This window comes from Orcinus orca, chromosome 2, assembly GCF_937001465.1.
Source record: "Orcinus orca chromosome 2, mOrcOrc1.1, whole genome shotgun sequence".
Classification (NCBI taxonomy): domain Eukaryota; kingdom Metazoa; phylum Chordata; class Mammalia; order Artiodactyla; family Delphinidae; genus Orcinus; species Orcinus orca.
Window position 1 is genome coordinate 20,082,654 of NC_064560.1, and position 19,641 is coordinate 20,102,294.

The 19,641-nt window shown below is 40.9% G+C and overlaps 1 protein-coding gene and 1 pseudogene across 4 annotated transcripts in view; both read right to left on the reverse strand.

Annotated features, from left to right (window-relative positions):
- Window positions 1-383: 383 nt before the first annotated feature.
- On the reverse strand, window positions 384-847 carry LOC101271124 (60S ribosomal protein L17-like; annotated as a pseudogene).
- Window positions 848-2,862: 2,015 nt separating this feature from the next.
- The window catches only part of DHTKD1 (dehydrogenase E1 and transketolase domain containing 1), a 52,633-nt gene continuing 35,854 nt past the window's right edge, over window positions 2,863-19,641 (reverse strand). For 3 of the 4 annotated variants that reach the window (XM_033439213.2, XM_004275859.3, XM_049706141.1), the window contains 7 exons: window positions 16,803-16,953; window positions 16,314-16,420; window positions 10,792-10,956; window positions 7,612-7,694; window positions 7,097-7,266; window positions 5,360-5,445; window positions 2,863-4,543 (listed from right to left, as the gene is read on the reverse strand). In XM_033439213.2, the coding sequence (XP_033295104.1) occupies window positions 4,439-4,543; window positions 5,360-5,445; window positions 7,097-7,266; window positions 7,612-7,694; window positions 10,792-10,956; window positions 16,314-16,420; window positions 16,803-16,953 (867 nt within the window). In that variant the 3' untranslated portion in view covers window positions 2,863-4,438. Of the gene's footprint in view, window positions 4,544-5,359; window positions 5,446-7,096; window positions 7,267-7,564; window positions 7,695-10,791; window positions 10,957-16,313; window positions 16,421-16,802; window positions 16,954-19,641 lie in introns of those variants that run through there. The other variant, XM_033439214.2, reaches the window with a different exon arrangement.

Below are 19,641 nucleotides of genomic sequence, written 5' to 3' on the forward strand. Positions count from 1 at the left end.
GTGAGGATGTGGTAAGATTCTGGAAGAGCTTGTGGGACACAAAATACGACTCTGGCCTTTTGGAAAATGCAATCTGCCATAATCATCACTGCACATCCTGTGACTTCATTCTTCTCTCATTCTACTTTGTTTCAGTCATTTTCATACTTGCCTAATCTCCCCTAGTACACCATAAACTTCTGGATAGCAGGAAGGGTCTTATTTAATTTTTGTATCATTTTCAGTTACCTGCAAGTGTTTGAATTAAATACAGTTTTGACACTAGATTGTGAACTAATTTCGTGAATCCTTTCAATAAAGATGAGCTAAATTGAAAATCTAATTGACAGAAGGAGAAGAGTGGCCTGTACCTCTCTCTCTCTCTCTTTTTTTTTTTTTAACATTTACTTGCATTTATTTTTTGCGGCATTTATTCCCGGGCCATAAGTTTTTGTTTCTTCAGTTTCTTCTGGGATATTTTTCTTCTGGGCAACCTCCTCTTCTGGTTTAGGAACAATCTGTTCTTCTTCAGTAAGGATCATCTCAATGTGGCAGGGAGAGCTCATGTATGGTTGATCTGGCCATGAGCTCTGTAAGTCCTGCACCACATCGTTGGGGCTTTGTTCGCCTGGATTTGCTCAATGACCAGAGACTCTACATCTAAGCCCTTAAGTTCAGCATTACTCTCTGCATTTTTGAGCATGTGCAGTAAAAATTCAGCACTCTTTTTGGGCCACCGACCCTGGGTCCAGCCCCGCTCTTTGGCCTGGGCACACCTACCAACTCCACCACTGTAACGACGGAATGGCACACATTGCTTCTTTAAAGTGACATCCTTCAGATACTTGGTGGCTTTTCGGATATACATACCTTAATGGCCTGGGCAGTTTCAAGCGAGCTTTAAGCGAGCTTAAAGCGAGCTTAAAGTGAACATGAAGATTTGAACCTCTTGACTTGCATGATTTTGTGGGGTTTTCTGGGTTAAGTGAATAGCAAACCATTTTTAGAGGTCACCCCTTACCCGAAAAGTTCTCTCTTTACTACCTGTTTCTGGGACAGCTCGCTGGTTCAAGGAAAAGCCTGGGAACAAGCTGGGAATATACCCTAGATAACTTTTGTGAATTCCCTTTCCAAGATTCTTCAGTCTTTCTGCTACTACTTGCCACTCAGGACTTTTCCTTGCATAACCACAAGACGCCACCTAATCTACATCTATCAGGAATATCACTCTATCATGACCTTCCCCCTTGTTTTAAGCACATTCAGCAAGAATCTCTCTCTGCATGTAAAGTATTTTGTCTTCTCAGATTATTAGTCCATTGGGGCAGTGGGCAACCCATTTTACCTCTAAATTTCATGTGTTTCTAATGTCCAGAACAATGCCATATATGCAACACATGTTCAATAAACTATTTATTGAGGAAATACCATTCTACTCTTACAGGATCATATCTTTGTTCCATTATAGCTGGTTCTTCATGTGAGTCAGAGAAGACACAGGGAAACAACACTAAAGTAGTGTACTTTTATTAAAAGTTTGCTAAAATTAACTGATTTTGCAGCTAGCCATGGGGAACTAACAGTCTGCTTTAGATTGTGCTTTATCAGATTTAAATACAAACATGACAGTGAATTACTACTTCCATAGAATAATTTAGGAATTGTCTACTTGTGTAATAGTGTTACAAATATTGAGGATTTAAACATTTTGTCCAAATTTCTCCAAAATTTAATAGTTTTAGCCTGAATCCTCTGAGAAGCTTAAAAATGTAAACCAAATATCCAAGTACATCTAAGAGAAATTAGGTAAGGCTTGAGGAACCTCAAGACCCAAGTCTTGATTCTTTCTTTCTTTCCTTCTTTCTTTAAATCTAAGTATAGCTGATTTACAGTGTTTCAGGTGTACAGCACAGTGATTCAATATCATATATACATACATATATATATTCTTTTGCAGATTTGTTTCCATTATGGTTTATTATAGGATATTGAATACAGTTCCCTGTGCTATAGAGCAGGACCTTGTTGTTTATCTATTTTATATATAGTAGTGATATCCATTAATCCCAAGCTCCTAATTTATCTCTCCCCCACCCCCTTTCCCCTTTGGTAGCCATAAATTTGTTTTCCAGGTGTGTGAGTCTGTCTCTGTTTTGTAAATAAGTTTATTTGTATCATATTTTAATTCCACATATGAGTGATATCATATGGTATTTGTCTTTCTTTGACCAAAAATCTTGATTCTTAATCTGTGACTTCCTTCCTGTGTAACCCTTAATTGCTAAAACCATATTTCTTCAATTTTGCAAAAGTGATACTGTTTCTATTGCCAGCCGAGGAATTTTTTAAAATAATAAAACTTCAAAGGTAATACAGTCAGCCCCAAAACGGCTATGCTTTAGAATATTTTTGCTTATAGTATGTGTACGGAAAATATAGGAAAACTGAGCAAAATTGTTCTTATAAAAAAGAAAATTTGGGGGACTTCCCTGGCGGTCCAGTGGTTCAGACTCTGTGCTTCTAGCATAGATTTACATTAATGGGATATTAATACCACATTATCAATTTTTAAAATATTTTACTTTATTATTGATATATTTATCCCGTTCTTTATTATGTGAGTATTTGATCTGGAATTCTTCAAATGGCCTCTTCCTGCAAGGTAATTCAAAATGCTGATCCACGTTGCACTGGTGATTGAGAGTAAGGTTAAGATACAGAAGACATTTCACGGCTCAGGTTGGAGATGTAACAGGAAACAGACTCGTGAGGTGTAAAGTTAGAAATCTGGAGAGATCTCAACTAAAAAAAAAATCTGGTTTTCCATCTCATTTTGTGCTCAGACTTTTGAAATGTTTTAACTCAAGAAACCGAGAGATCTGAAAAAAAAATGGCACTGTGCTTTTATTTTTTTTCTAGTTCAATATACAACATTGATAACCATTCTCATTAAGCAGACCTTTGTAATTTTACTGGTTGACATGTGTGACACTAAGTTACATGATTTATAAGGCTTGGCGAAGGAAGAAAGCATTCACGTGTATAGGAATAAAAGGGATGTGAATATTACAGAAACGGTAAATCAGTACACTAATGTACACGTTTAAGATGTGAATCATGAATCTACTGCTGTGGCCAGAACAACCTATACATTGATTCTGAAAGACATTAAAAGTTGCCAGTAAAAGTGGAGAGGGTGTTACAGGGCCCCGGTACTTCCCCCATTTCTGAGAAAAACAGTGTCCCAGCACAAGCATGGTACATGGTAGTGCTCTGCAGCACCAAGCCAGGAAAATGTACACAGTTTGCTGATATTTAGTTATACTTCCAGTTATAAGCTTAATTTCAGAATAAGGGAGTGGGTTGGTGACCTCTAGAAATCCAGAAAGTGCCTGATGTTGGGAAGTTCCTGCTATCAAAGTTAAAGTGACCCTTAAGTATCACAAATTAACATCATATGACAGCAGGGACTTTTAGAGGCAAGGCTGATGATCAACCAGGGGCTGAAATCCCCATATCAGACACCCAGAGGTAATTAAAAATATTAAGGTATCGCGGCAAGAACAATTTAAGGAAAAAGAAAAAAGATACTACGGCAAAGTAGACCACTAATCAATTTCATTGTAACTATAACTCAGCTTGATAATACTGTGCTAAAGGGTCATACACCCGGAGGTTTATATTTAATAAGACCTATATTTAAGGATAATGGGTAAAATAGTGATCTTGAAGAACACAAATAGGAATAATACAGTTTTGCTATAGTGTTACATAATGTGTTACATAAAATAGATTGCAGGGAGATCTATGCCACAACTGAAAACTAAATTCCAGGCATGATAAGGTGAGACATATTCTGGAATCTGCCCTATTCTTAGGTAACTGTTAGTTGGTTTTAGCTGTAGAGTTTCCTAAATTAGAACTATTTACAGGTGAAAATGATTTGGTGAAACATTTTGCACAGTGGCTGGAAAGCAGTACCAGAGATGACATAAATTGAAAATACAGGTAGTCAGGGACTTTGAATAAAAAAGGGAAAATTCATGAAAGTCACATGCGTCAAGAAAATAGGGAGGTAATGTTGAGGTAATCCCTATGCAACTATAAATTCAGACTCAAGAACTTTTCCTGGGTACACCCAGTTAATTAGAAAGAGTCGAGTCTGGAAACATCCGGATAAGGACATAGCTCTACAACCCACGCAGGTCTAACAGAATATAACACTATGGTACTTTTAAGGACGAAAGTGACTTGTAGGATTCACGTCTTGATGAACAATTCCTTTGGCTGTTCCATGTATTCTTCTAGATTAACCTCTCCTCTGTCCTCATCAATCCCAACATCTTCGAGGAATACATTCTTTTTGTGGCACCTAATGGAAGGAGGAGAGAGTGGAGGAGGCGACCCTTTCTTTTTATGGCAGTTTTCTTACAAGTAAGTAGTGTTTCTTTTTAGGGCATCATTGGGTGAAGGTCTTGGCGAGGACTTCTTCATGCTGCTCTAGATGAACGCTGCCAATTCCTACAGCAGGTACCGGCAACGCGGGTCGGCTCACCAGACGGAGCTAGCGTTGGAGCAGAAAAGAAATACAATGACATTTGGACAAGACCAGAGCTCTGCTTAGCTCGTCCAGGGATGTGCATGTATTTCTCTGAAGTTGTTTAACTATAAATCACCTTTTTGGAAAATAATGTGTTACATAAAATAGATTGCAGGGAGATCTATGTCACAACTGAAAACTAAATTCCAGGCGTGATAAGGTGAGACATATTCTGGAATCTGTCCTATTCTTAGGTAACTGTTAGTTGGTTTTAGCTGTAGAGTTTCCTAAATTAGAACTATTTACAGGTGAAAATGATTTGAGTGCCTCAAACTGGTATCAAGTGACCTGAGTTTTAATCAAAGCAGAATAGAAAGATAAACAGAAGCACAACTGTTCTTCTCCTTGTTTTCCTCTTCCTAAAACATAACAAAGAATTTGGCCTCCGATGTCTACCAGCTTTGCAGGTGGGCCTGGAATAAGTGTTACTGTAAAACAGGCGAGCTCATCGCTCTCCTCTCCCGGGGCTTGGATACTGACCTTTGGGACAAGGATGCCGAGTAGGCTAATGGGAACGGTAGACGACAGGTAGGTCTTCTACCTTTTCGAGTATAATCATTGTTTTTGTTTTGTTTTTTAACATGATACTAGTAGCTACACATATACATCTTGCTAAACACTCAGAAGTTTAGTCTGAAAAAGCAGCCTAAAACTAGGTTTTATATTTTAGTTTATCTTTAGAAGCTTTGGACTGATAATAGGGGATAAACCTATCTGGTGGCACTCCAACAGGAGAAAAGGGACACACACAAAACACTGCAAAGGAGAAAGAGCTATCACCTTGCAGGCCAGTTGCTTTTCAAACCTTGGAGAAACAAAAAACCAAGGACCCATGTTCTGAGGCTCCTCCTGACTCCAAATAAAATCTATGAAAGAAGAAAGTTCATCTCAGTACCTCAAGTAAATATATACAACATACTACACACACAGACACACTATATATGCATGTGTGTGCACATACATACACACACGTATACTATACATGTTATATATGTATATAGACACATATACACACATAGTTACATATATATACATACACACACACATACACATATATCCTCAAGTAATATTATTACCTTTCCAATATGGCACAGTGTTTTCTTTTTTTTTTTTTGAGAAATGCATAGTCATGTATCCATCACCACAATCATGATACAGAACAATTCTCTAAACCCCAAATATTCCCTCATCCTGACCCTTTGTGCTCAGCTCTTCCTCCCACCCCCAACCTCTGGCAACCACCGATCTTTTCTCTATCCCCGAAGTTTTGCCTTTTCCAGAGCATCAGGTAAGTGGAATCACACAGTATACAGCCTTTTGGTTTGGGCTTCTGTGAATTAGCAAAATCCGTTGGTCATTCTGCCGCTAGCAATAGTTCACTCTCTTTTACTCTTAAGGAGCATGATACTGTAGGGATGCACAATGAGATTGTTTCTTCATTCACCAGTTGAAGGATGTTTTGGTTGCTTCCAGCTTGGGGCAATTATGAATACAGCCACTATAAATATTCACATATGGATTTTTCCTTTCTCTTGAGTAAATACCTAGGAGTGGGACTGCTGCGTGGTAAGGAAACTCTGTGTGAAACTGCATGAGAAACTGACAAAACTGTTTTCCAGAGTGGCTGTACGAGTTTGCATTCCCACCAGCAGTGAATGAAGGTCCCAGTTGCTCTGCATCCTGATCAGTCCTTGACATTGTTTTGTTTTCATTTTAGCCATTCTAATAGGTATGTAGCCATATCTCATTTTGGCTTAATTTGCATTTCCCTATCACTAATCATGTTGATGATCTTCTCATATGGGTATTTGCCATCTGGTTCTTTGGTAAAATGACTGTTCAATTCTTTTGCACCTTTTGAAAAACTGGATTATATGTTTTCTCACTGTTGAGTTTTCAGAGCTCTTTCAACATTCTAGAGAGTCCTTTGTCAGATATGTTTTTACAAATATTTTCTCCCAGTTTGTGGCTTGTCTTTTTTATATTCTTTGCAGTGCAAAAATTTTTCATTTTGGTAAAATCTTTTTCTTTTCTGGAACGTGCTTTTGGTGTTATGTCTAAGAACTTCTTGCCTAACCCAAGGTCAGGAAGATTTTCATCCACTTCCTTCTAGAAGTTTTATAGTTTTACATTGAGGTCTGTGATCAACTTTGAGTTAATTTCTATATAAGGTGCACATAGATATCTAATCATTCCAGCCCCATCTGTTGAAAAGGCTTATCTTTTACAACTATACCGGATGTATCATAAACGATTGTATAGCACTGATTCCCTCCAAACTCAAGAAATTCAATGTCTTATATGAAAGCGGGGGAGAACGAAAGGGACACCCAAAGGGACACCAAAAAAGACATAGAGACATTGGCTTCAGTTGTATTACTTTCATATCTCCAGATTCCATGAGATTCAACTTTCTAATAACTCTCACTGCTCCCGTACCATCTTTTTATTTGAGATAGTTCAAATCGGTTTCAGGTAACTTAAAACCAAAAAAGTCTAATAAGAAGGACCCTTTACCTCTAACATGTTTGTATTTGCTCATCTCTTCCTGCAGCGAATCCAGTGGGAAAGGGCAGAGTTCTTCCATTCGGATGATAGCAAAGTCATGCTTCCTGGCCTCCAAAGATTCTCTTTGCTTCAGCAGGGCATAGAAATGTTTGCCGCAGCAGAACACTAAACTCTTAACCCTGTTGGGTAGAAAAGGGACAGCGAGGCGGGGGAGAAATATCTTAAAGTAAGAACTGTAGCAGAAGAAAAGGGGAGACCACAGAGATTTAAATGCTTCACCATTGAAGCAGCAGGGGCGTTGTAGTGGGGTTCACTCATGCTGTGCCCTGGCCAACCTTCTTGAGCAACATATGCCTCCAAAATTCACTCTTCTGTGCATATTCTAACTCCTACCCCATGAACTTAAAGGACTTATATAAGGATAGAGAAGATTTGGGTCGCTTGGTTCACTTAACATGAACTAGTTTTCCCACTCACTACAAATCTACTGCAGAGTATGAAAACAGAGCTCCACGTCAGATTACTTTTTTGGATCCACAGATGAATCACCAATGACTGGTTTGAATGCTGTTCCTGGTGCCATTTCTTGAAGAGTTGACACAGCTGCCTAAGGAGGGGGAGGGGGAGAAAAAAGCCACAAATCTATCAACCAAGGGCAAGGACCTGAAGATGCTTTTATTTATCAGGGATCTTTCCCAAAAACTAGTATCAAAATTCTCTCCTGGGGCTATAAGTAAACATATGTACTATTAAACAAAATATCTTTCCCAAAAGTATCTGTTCTATTACTTCAGAATAAAATATTTTTCTGAGGTTAAATAAGATCACCTTTTGTTTAGTGCCACAATAAATTTTAACAGTCAAAATTTCAGTGTGGAGGACTTCCCTGGTGGCACGGTGGTTGAATCTGCCTGCCAGTGCAAGGGACACGGGTTCAAGCCCTAGTCCGTGAAGATCCCACATGCTGCGGAGCAACTAAGCCCGTGCACCACAACTACTGAGCCTGAGCTCTAGAGCCCAAGAGCCACAACTACTGAGCCCACGCGCCTAGAGCCTGTGCTCCGCAACAAGAGAAGCCACCGCAATGAGAAGCCCGTGCACCACAACGAAGACCCAACGCAGCCAAAAAAAAAAATATTGCAGTGTGATGACTCAACTTTATTATCAATAAAAACTACACCTTAACTTTTTGGAATTGGAATCAGAAACAACTTTTTATAGAATTTATATTGTGAACCGGAATAGCTGAGTTGGGCAATTATTTCTGTCTTTAAGATTTTGACTATAATTTATAAACGAAACAGAACAAGTAGGAACAACATATGAATATTTCCACGATGAAAAGAAATGTTATTACTGAGCCCAATTTAAAGAAATACTTGGGAATTCCCTGGCAGTCCAGTGGTGAGGACTCAGTGCTTTCACTGCCAAGGGCCCAGGTTCAATCCCTGGTCAGGGAACAAAGATCCTACAAGCTGCGTGGTGCGGCAAATAAATACTTGTTGCAAAGAACTTAAAGTAGAAAACTGATGAAGCCAAGGTGAGGGATTTGATCCCTTTTGCTATCATCTAGTTAGTTTCCCTATAGTCTAGTCCCAAATAGGTATATGACATTTAGACTAGGCCATTGAGGGCAGCCATACTGATGCTGGGATATTGTATATAACCTAAAAAATTAATATTAGCTATTCAGCTATGCATATTAGTAAATAATGTATGATAGAGGCAATCTTTCTCCCTTCTGAACAGAGCCTTTTGTCAGTCCCCACTTCCTACAGCAGGAATCAAAAGGTTCAGAGTTCAGAGTTCAGAGTTAGGTGGGAAACTGGGGTGGGATTTTGGTACCACTTGACAGACAAACTCCCTGTACCCCTGAGTCATGTTTGCTACATGGCAAGTCATCTCTGAGTGGGCCATGGATAGAGAAGGCTGGCTATTATATTCTGCTAGATCACTTGTACCAATAATCCAATTTTCAGGAAGAAATCAGAATTCAATACTGGTTGTACTGACTTTCCATTAACAAAAGGACTTACATGTTTAATGAAAATATTTGCCTACTTAATAAGAGTAGTTCTTCACTTGAAAGTCTATAAGATAGCTGTTGATATTTTTTAAGCTCCCCAAGGAAGGCTTCACTTATTTAATAAGTTGTATGTTAGACTTGGGGAGAGGGGTGGAGCATTAGGGCCAGAAAATGAACTCATTTTCAGTTTCAAACAGCAAAAGAAATTCTCAACAAAACTTCTAATAGTTCACTCAATACCTAATAATATACATGCATTATATTTAATATCATTACACTCCTTTTAGTTATGATTGAGAGAGCAGGTGACAATGTTAGGGATACAATGAAAGTTGGGTTCAAGAATCCCAGATCAGGACTTCCCTGGTGTTCCAGTGGTTAAGACTCTGCCTTCCAATGCCGGGGGTGCGGGTTCGATCCCTGGTCAGGGAACTAGATCCCACATGCCGCTACTAAGACCCAGAGCAAAATTATAGTAACTTTACATTTTGACTTGGCTCCTTTCACATTGCTGTTTCAAAATATCAGTGTCAAGGCAGTCCCATCAGAAAGATGGTGTAAAGGGACTGAATTTGTTTGTCTTGAATGTCCCATGATGCTCATGAAACCATCTCAAAATTCATAAGGTTGTTCACAGAGAGAATAAGCAGACCAAACAAATGAACTTTCAGCCATTGGTGAAAGAACTTGAAGTGCATTTCCTCATTATTGACCCCTGAGGCTGGGGTGAGACAGGTGAGGGGCCTGGAGAGCAAAATTTAAGGGGGCGCTCACTCTGGGATCACTCAAGTACCCTTGACCGACTGTGAGAACAAGGGTCACCTTACTCCCCTCCAAAAGCTAGAAACGCCAAAAAAGGCAAGCGGTGAAGGCAAATCACTGGCAGCTTCCCTCAACATCCCTCACTTCCAAATACACATTCTATAAGCTTTGTGAGAAGCACAAGATCATCTCAAACAGCCAAGTCCTAAACGACTTAGTTCACCTCAGCAGTGGCAACCAAATAAATGCAGAGGTTTTTTGAATGTTAATCCTAATTCAGACTCTCATACAAAACTGACAAAAATTATAGCAGGTGGGATAAATATATGCTTAGCAGTGTTTCTTATCTTGAACTCTGCCACTTGAAAACTAGCATATTTGTGTGATTTAAAAAAACATGTGCGCTTAACACTTAGTTCTGGTAAACCAAGAGAAAATATACTCTTGTAAAGCCAGGTAGTGATAAGCTATATTGTTACAATGTTTGAAATGGAGTCTACCGGTGATAAATCATTTAACAGAAAAAGTCTAAATAAAAGTCAATGACTAAAACCACTCATTTTCATCAAAGTACTTTCAATTCCCAACTTGCAACTATCAACATAGCAGTGCTGAGACCATTTGGACTTTGAAACTTTTCCTGAAAGATTATTTCTGCTCAGACTGGGATGCCAGGGTTATAATAATTGCTATGTCTGTCCTTCATGACAATGAAACTGAGAGCGACTTAGATTTCTAGTTATTCTTGAAAGGTTAAAAAAAGAGAAAAAGAGAGAGACAAAGCAGCATGGCCAACTAAAACCAAAGAGACGCTTCTGTCATTTGCATCTACAATCAGATACAGAAAAGAGACGAAAATGCAGCAGAAAAAAAATGACAGGAGAAAAAAGACTAATAACCAGCTTTTTCTACTTACAGGGAGTCTGAGCAACATCTTCGGAGAAGCAAGGATGAGGGGCTTCCTGAAGTTCCGGACCATCTGTCTCCGTAGCAGGTGAAAGTACTGGGCGGGCGTGGAGGGGTGAGCCATGCACATGTTCACGGTATCCCCGTCCACGCCCTCCTCCACACTGTCACACATCTGGGAGGGAAGTGAGAGGCAGGGCAGACAGTCGGGTCATCTCACTCCATCCTAAGGGCACAGGCTATCCTAAGAGGGACACGGGGCTCTCAATGAGCAGGAGAAGAGATGTGTCTCTTCATTATAGAAAAAGACCAGAAGGTAAATTTATGACCTGTGAAGAATTCACCAGAGGAGAAGCCTGATGGCTCCCCATTGGCCAAGTCTGCGTGTTTTAACGTGGTTCTTTCCAAACACAGCTGACTGCAGGAAGCATGTGGAGGTGGGGACTTCCCTGGTGGTCCAGTGGTTGGGACTTGGAGCTTTCACTGCCAAGGGCCCGAGTTCTATCCCTGGTCAGGGAACTAAGATCCCACAAGCCGTGTGGCATGACCAAAAAACGTTAAAATTAAAAATTAAAAAAAAAGAAGCATCTGGAGGAGACTTTTTGAAAAGTACAGATGCTGATGACTGTGGAGCGAAGATGTTGGAAGGATGCACTATCTGAATCTCACTCTCCTGATGGAGTAAATGTAAGTATAGTTTGTTTTAGAGACAAGAACGAGAGCAGCTAACGAGGTTGAAAAATTGAGGGCAAGGAATGAAATCGCAGAAGATCCTGCTGAGACAGAAACTTGAGGCATGTCTCCTAACCCTGATCAAGAAGCAGTACAGAGGAAAGTAAGTGAGTTGACAAAATCCTGAGATTTTTACTGGGCTCCTCCAATTTGGTGACAGGGTGTGAGTGGCACCCTGGGTAAAAAAAGGCAAAATCTAGGGCTGAAGCCCCTGCAGAATTCAGTGGAGGCAGATGGGGCTGCCAGGCTTGCCGCTTCCAGGGCCAGGACATGCCAAGGAAAGAGAGGCCCACGGAAGTGATACACAGCCCTGACCAGGGAGTGGACCCTTGTATGGGCTTAGCTATTGAATCTCAGAAGGGACACCGGAATTTAGCAAGAAAAACCCTCTGTCCAGCAGAGCTATGTCCTCCCACGCCATGTCCTCAGGCTTCATGTACTGGAGACTATTCTCAACTGTTGTTCTAAGAAGGTAAATTGGTACCAAATGGGAAGGAAAATTAAGGGGAATTCACCCACACCCTCTCAGGGAAACTATATGGTTTTGAAGAATTGCCCTAAATAATCAAAGACAAGATGAAATAAAATGATATAGCAACAATGTAAATATTATACAGCCCCTTATAACTTTTTATAAGGGGGGGGACAAAAAGAAAGGAACATAGCGGCAAAAGGCAGCCAATTTTAACAAAAGACATAAGTATTGGCAAGGATGTGGAGAAAAGGGAGCCCTTGTACCCTGTTGGTAGGAAAGTAAATTGGTATAGTCACTACGGAAAACAGCTTGGAGGCTCCTCAAAAAACTAATAACGGAATTACTGTATGATCCAGAAATCCCACTTCTGAGTATTTAACCAAAAGAACTGAAATCAGGATCTCAAAGAGGTATTAGCACTCCCATGTTCATTGCAACACTACTCATGATAGCCAAGATGTGGAAACAACCTAAATGGTCATCTATGGATGAATGGATAAAGGAAATGTGCTATGTGGTATACAGGTATTTTTATCTATATATGTAATATTAGCCTATTCAAGGAAGGAAATCCTGCACTTTGCAGTAACACAGATGAGCTCTGAGGACATTATGCTAAGTGACATACAGATACTGCACAATTCCAGTTATATGAGCAATCTAAAATAGTCAAACTCAGAGAAGCAGAAAGCAGAGCAGTGGTTGCCAGGGGCGGGGAAGGGGAAATGGAGAGTTGCTAGTCAAGGGGTATAAGGTTTCAGTTATGTAAGATGAATAAGTTCTAGAGATCTGCTGTACAACATAGTAGCTACAGTCAACAGTATTGCAATGTACACTTAACAATCTGTTAAGAGGGTAGGTCTCATGTTAAGTGTTCTTACCACAATTTTAAAAAACAACAGTGTTTTAAAGGGCAGATAGTCTTAAAGATAACACAGTAGAATTAGATAAGAAAGGTGAGTGCAATGCCAAGAAAACCAAGTGAGAACCAAACTCAACCATTACAAATCTAATAAATAAATAAGAAACATCAAGAAGCAGAACAGACAGGACGAAAAAGAAATGGCATGGGGCTTCCCTGGTGGCGCAGTGGTTGAGAGTCCGCCTGCCGATGCAGGGGACGCGGGTTCGTGCCCCAGTCTGGGGGGATCCCGCGTGCCGCGGAGTGGCTGGGCCCGTGGGCCGTGGCCGCTGGGCCTGCGCGTCAGGAGCCTGTGCTCCGCGGTGGGGGAGGCCACAGCAGTGAGAGGCCCGCGTACCGGAAAAAAAAAAAAAAGAGAGAAATGGCATGAACAAAGAGCTTGAGATAATCACAGTGAAAGAAGATGAAGTAAGCAAGTGCTTATATAAACAGCAAACACTTCACTTTACATATCGATATATTAATTCTTTTGCAGGGCTAAAAATAAAATTAGTAGTGTAAACAAATAGCTTGAGGTAATCCCAGTGCAAGCACAGGAAACGATAATAATAAAAATAATAAACAGCAAACATATAAATGTCGATTACTGTTCTAAGCATTTACATATATTGACCCTTTATGCCTCACAGTAATCCTATGAAGTAGGTTTGAGAAAATTATTAACACAGACTTGGTAATTTTAATGCATATATAGATGGTCCTTTCAAAACCCTGGCAACTTGGTTCCTTGAACTCCTGTCCTCCAATCACTCTGTCCTCCATCCTACCTCAACAACCCGTTTCCATGGCTACATCCTGGTTTCAATGACAGGGATCTCTCCATAAGCTCTACTTTATCCATTCCACGCTGACCACCACTTCCTACCTTTCTAGCTCAATTCCCTTTAACACTGACTCCATCAATCCTTCAGCCTCATCAATACCACCAACATATTGATCCTATCACCTTTTCACTGGCCTTCACCCTTCACATCTCCTCCCTCCTCCTTACTTAAGCTAAATTCCATAGTCAATCATTATAATCATTCTTTTGCATACACCCTTAACTCCCTTGACACTTTTTCACTCCAAACCACAAGCTGAGTTAATCTCAACTTTCCATCTGTCCCATTTCTGCACCTATGCAGGGAATGAAGCTGGAGAAAACACACAATCACACTGATGGATCTCACTTTAAAATCTTGACCAAGAATCTTAAGTGGGCCCTCAGTGCCCTTAGACTATTATCTTCTATTTCCCTAATTCACTCATTCTCTTCCTCTTGCAGATGACTATTTCACAGCTTTAACCCAGGATCTCCTCCTGCATCATCACTCTCGGCTAATGACCCAAGAGTATCTCCTCAGACCTTCACCACAACATCTACCATGTTCTATCATCTGCATCGTATTCTCTGCCTTCTGGTTATTACCATAGAGGAACCTGCCATGCTGCTGTCTAGAGCTGATCCAATCCCTTGTGCAGTGGACACCAGCCCATCCTGCTCTCTCAAGGCCATCACTCCAGTCATTCTACTCTCTCTCCTACATCAATATTTTCTTCTCTACTGGATCATTCCTATCAGCATACAAACATGCTGTTATTTCTCCTATCTTTAAAACAAAAGCAAGGGCTTCCCTGGTGGCCCAGTGGTTGAGAGTCCACCTGCCGATGCAGGGGACACGGGTTTGTGCCCCGGTCCGGGAGGATCCCACGTACCGCAGAGCGGCTGGGCCCGAGAGCCATGGCCGCTGAGCCTGCGCATCCAGAGCCTGTGCTCCACAACAGGAGAGGCCACAACAGTGAGTGACCCGCGTACCGCAAAAAAAAAAAAAAAAAAAAAAAAGCAAAAAGAACCTCTCTTGGTGCAAATTTCCCCCTTCCTTGTTCTATTTGCAGCAAAACTTTTCAAAAGAGTTAAACTTTCCTCCTTCCATATACTCCTAATACCACTCCACCTAAACAAACTGCAGTTACCAACCACCAAATGAACCCTTTATTGCTAAATCCAACGGCTAATTCTCAGTCCTATCCTGACTGGCCTTGATACGTCCTCCTTCTTAACACATATCCTTCACTTGCTTTCTAGGACCTTCCTCCAGCCTCACTGGTTGCTCCTTCTCAGCCTCCTGTGTTCTCCTTCCCTGCAGCCTCTAACTGCTGGTCTATCCCAGGGCTCAGTTTGGGGGCAACTGCTCTTCTCTAACTGTACTCATTCTTTTGATAATTTCATCCAGTCTCATGACTTTAAATATCATCTAGAAACTGATGACTCCCAAACTGTATCTCTTGCATGCTCATTCATATATTTCTTTGAAAAACTGTAGTTTTGTATTTCACAGCTAGTTCTTTAATTTACCTCCAATTTATTTCTGTAATCTAATTTTTATGAAATGATTTCTCTGTCATTATCTACCAACCAACCAGTTATATCCATTTATCTAGCTACTGTTCTATCTACCTATCTACTAATCTATCACCTTTCTATATATTTTATCTGCCTGTATGCTAAGATAATTAATGATATTCATGTACTTAGGGTGATGTGTATTGATGTCTCCATTTACTTTCAAATGCATCCAAAAATTATATGGATTTATGGATAGAGGGATGGCAGATGAATAGATACATGATAAAACAAATATAATAAAATATTAACGGTAGAATGTAGCAAGTGGGCATATGAATACTCTCTGTAAAGTTTTTTCAACTTTTCTGTATGTTCGAAATTTTTCATAATAAAATATTAGAAATATGCATAAAGAGGCATTGGTAATGATTCTTACCAAAAGATAACAATGGTAATTTCTCGGTTGTTGTTTAACATTTTTTAATGGTCACGAATCATTTTATAAAAATACTATCACTACTTAGATCTGGGGTTGGTCACTGTATCTCTGTTTATAAAAAGCCCCTAGATGACTCCGATGATCAGCCTGACTCAGAAACTACTGATATTTGCCGCATAAGAAGCACTTTCAGGGACTTCCCTGAGTGGTCCAGTGGGTAAGACTCCACACTTCCAATTCAGGGGGCCCAGGTTCCATCCCTTGTCGGGGAACTAGATCCCGCACGCATGCTGCAACTGAGCCCGCGTGCCACAACTAAAGATCCCGCATGCTGCAACTAAAAATCCCGCATGCTGCAACTAACTCCCGGCACAGTCTAAATAAATAAATACTAAAAAAAAAAAAAAAGAAGAAGAAGAAGTACTTTCATTGCCGTAAAACCGTGATACTAACATGCTTGAGGCATCACGTTTCCAAGGAATATTGATTGACATTGCATTAAATCTGTTTCATTCAAATACTACAATGTCTTATAGTCCAAGGTTCACATTAGGTATTTGCAGGAGGCAGTTCTATTTCAAAGCACCTAGAAAGCAGGGAAACATTTCGTGGAATCCAGAAGGCAGTGGACATACCTGCAAGAAACGCTCTATTCGACAAGATGAGTGCTCTGGTCCAGCCCCGTCATACCCGTGAGGAAGGAGGACCACGATGCCGCTCTGGAGGAGCCACTTGGCCTCACCTGCAAAGCAGCAGCGGGAGTAAGAACGCTACGACGCAGGTGCAGGACAGCCCGGGGCGACTGGGCGGTGAGACACATGCTAGTTTGTTGCTGGACCCCCAAAACCATTTTCATTGCACCATTCATCACTACAGCCAAGCACATTCCCCAGGAGACACAGCCCTCCTGCTGACAGAGGACTTACGTGCTCTTCCTAGCAGCTTACTTAACTGCCTGATAGCTGCCATGCGCCAGTGGATGACAGAACAGGCTCCCAACTCTCGGAGTGGGGGGATGCCGTGGTACACAGGAGTCTCATAAGCAGTTATGGCCCCTTTTCTGTCATTTGTCCCCGTGAGGCTGGTGCCACACGTCCACTACACACCCATAGGCCAACACCAACCTCCAGAGATGAACGTGTCAAAGATGATCTGGGCACCGTTGAAGAAATCGCCAAACTGAGCCTCCCAGATGGGCAGTAGGTTAGGGCTTTCGATGCTCATCCCATACTCAAATCCCAAGACGGCCTCTTCCGACAGTGGGCTGTTGCTGACCTAGGGCAAAGGAGGAGAACAGAACCGTCGTGCAGGGAAGATGGGATGTGAATCAGTTAAAGTAAAGCATCATATTGGTACCAACTGCTCAAAAGGGAGGAGGGCCGTGAGGGCAGCTGTGCTTTCGTTCATCCCCGCATCCCTTTGAGAGAGGACATCTCCTGCTCTCCATGAATGATGTGTATGGGAAAAGTTGGGGCAAACAGAGGAAGACATACAAAAGGTTGGAATATGGACATTAAAGATTTTCTTGAAGGAGAAGCAAAATTAACTTCTCAGATGCCCCACCTTTGAAGCTGAGAGTAAAATGGTGTCGTAAGAGCTTTTTAAAAAATGTCACAAAACAAAGTGGGGGGAGGGACTTCCCTGGTGGTCCAGTGGTTAAAAATCTGCCTTCCAATGCAGGGGACGTGGGTTCGATCCCTAGTCGGAGAACTAAGATCCCACATGCCATGGGGCAACTAAGCCCTCGTGCCGCAACTACTGAGCCTGCGCTCCAGGGCCCACGCTCCACAACTAGAGAGAAGTCCACGCGCTGTAACGAAGAGCCCATGTGCTGCAACTAAGACCTGACGCAGTCAAAAATAAATAAATAAGTTTTTAAAAATCTAGAAAAATGGTATGGATGATCTTATTTGCAAAGTAGAAATAGAGACATAGACATAGAGAACAAATGTACGGATACCAAGGGGGAAAGAGGTGGAGAGGGAGGAATTGGGAGACTGGGATTGACACATATACATTATTGATACTATGTATAAAATAGACAACTAATGAGAACATACTGCATAGCACAGGGAACTCTACCTAATGCACTGTGGTAACCTAAATGGGAAGGAAGTCCCAAAGGGGGGAGATATCTGTATGTGTATGGCTGATTCATTTCTTGTGCAGTGGAGGCTAACACAACATTGTAAAGCAACCATACTCCGATAAAAATTAATTGAAAACAAACAAACAAAGGGGGGGAAAGTTACTTGAAAAAGGCCTACCTTTCGGAATCCATTATTCTAATATCCTGTTTGCATGATAAAGCAAAAGAATCATCACCACATGTTAAGATTTAAAAAGCAGAACATAAAATTACATCTCTGAAGAGGCTAAAGAGATGTGACAGTTCAAGGCAGCACAACTCTGAACTGGGTTTGTGGACCAGATGCCTTCATGTCTCAGTGTTAACTTCCTGACTTGGATGGTTGCATTGGGGTAATGTAGGAGAATGACCTAGTTTGTAGGAAATACACATGTAGGGCATCAGGCTGGCAACGTGATGTTTCCATCTGGATGGCTCAAATGTCTCAGAATGAGAAAAAGTTCCTTTTGCATTATACATCCAACTTTTTTGTAATTTTGTGTTTGTTTCAACATTTTTCTAAAACAATTTTTTTAAGTTACTTTTTTTTTTTTTTTTGGCCATGCTGCGAGGCATATGGGATCTTCCCCAACCAGGGATCAAACCCACGTCCCCTGCAGTGGCAGCGCGGAGTCCTAGCCACTGGACCACCAGGGAAGTCCTTAAGTTACATATTTATAGAATAGTACTTGGCAGCAAAAAGGGATAAAATACTGACACCTGCTACAACAACGATGGGCCTTGAAAACACAATGCTAAGTGAAAGAAGCCAGCCAAGAAGCCACATATTTATGAGTCTGTTTATATAAAAAGGCCAAAATAGATAACTCAATGTACACAGAAAGTAGATTCGTGGTTTTCAGGGGCTGAGGGAAGGAAGCAATGGGGTGTGACTGCTAATAAGTATGGGTTTCTTTTAGGGGTGATGAAAATGTTCTAAAATTAGATAGTGGTGATGGCTGCACCACTGCATACACTGAAAACCACTTAACTGTACACATTGAAACATTGAATTCTATGAGTTTTATCTCAATAAAGCTTTTAATAAAAAAAAAACTCTGGAAAAAAATTTCCTCTCTACTATGATTACAACCATAAAAATGCATGATTTATATGGATAAGCACTCAATGACAACAACAAAAAATGAAAACAGATAATGTATTAGTATGGCGGGATTATGCATGTTACCTTTCCTGATTTCTATTTGATTTCAATTATGATCTTTATAAGACATTAACTTGAAAAGAGACACTGTATTTCTCAGATCCATGAGTCTGTGGTCAACGGGATTTGAACTGAGTGCTTTACTTGCACCTCTGCGTCTTCACCTCATTCCCCATCTCCCTTCCTACCCAAGGCTGACACACCCACTCATATTCTAATCCATACCTTTTTTCTGCTTCTTCACTCGGCTCATCACCAAACTCCTTTTTTCTGAACCTCTCCTCACTGGCTTTCTCCTCTTGGCAAATGAACAATCAAAAGCTTAAAAATAAAACAAGAAAGGACTTCCCTGGGGGTCCAGTGGTTAAGACTCTGTGCTCCCAATGCAGGGGGCACGGGTTTGATCCCTGGTCTGGGAACTAAGATACCGCATGCCACGCAGTGCAGCCAAAAAAATAAAAACAAAAAACAAAGAATATTCCCCTGGCCAGTGCTCTCTAGCTCCTGCTTCCTGTAACAGTCAGGCTTCTAGAAAGAATTATCTAATCTAGTTCTCTCTACCTCCTGAACCCCTATCTACCCTTCAACTAGTAAAATCTAGCTTCTGCTCTCCCCACTCCACAGAAATAGCTCTAGAGGAGGTCAACCTTGACCTTCCAGTTGCTAAATT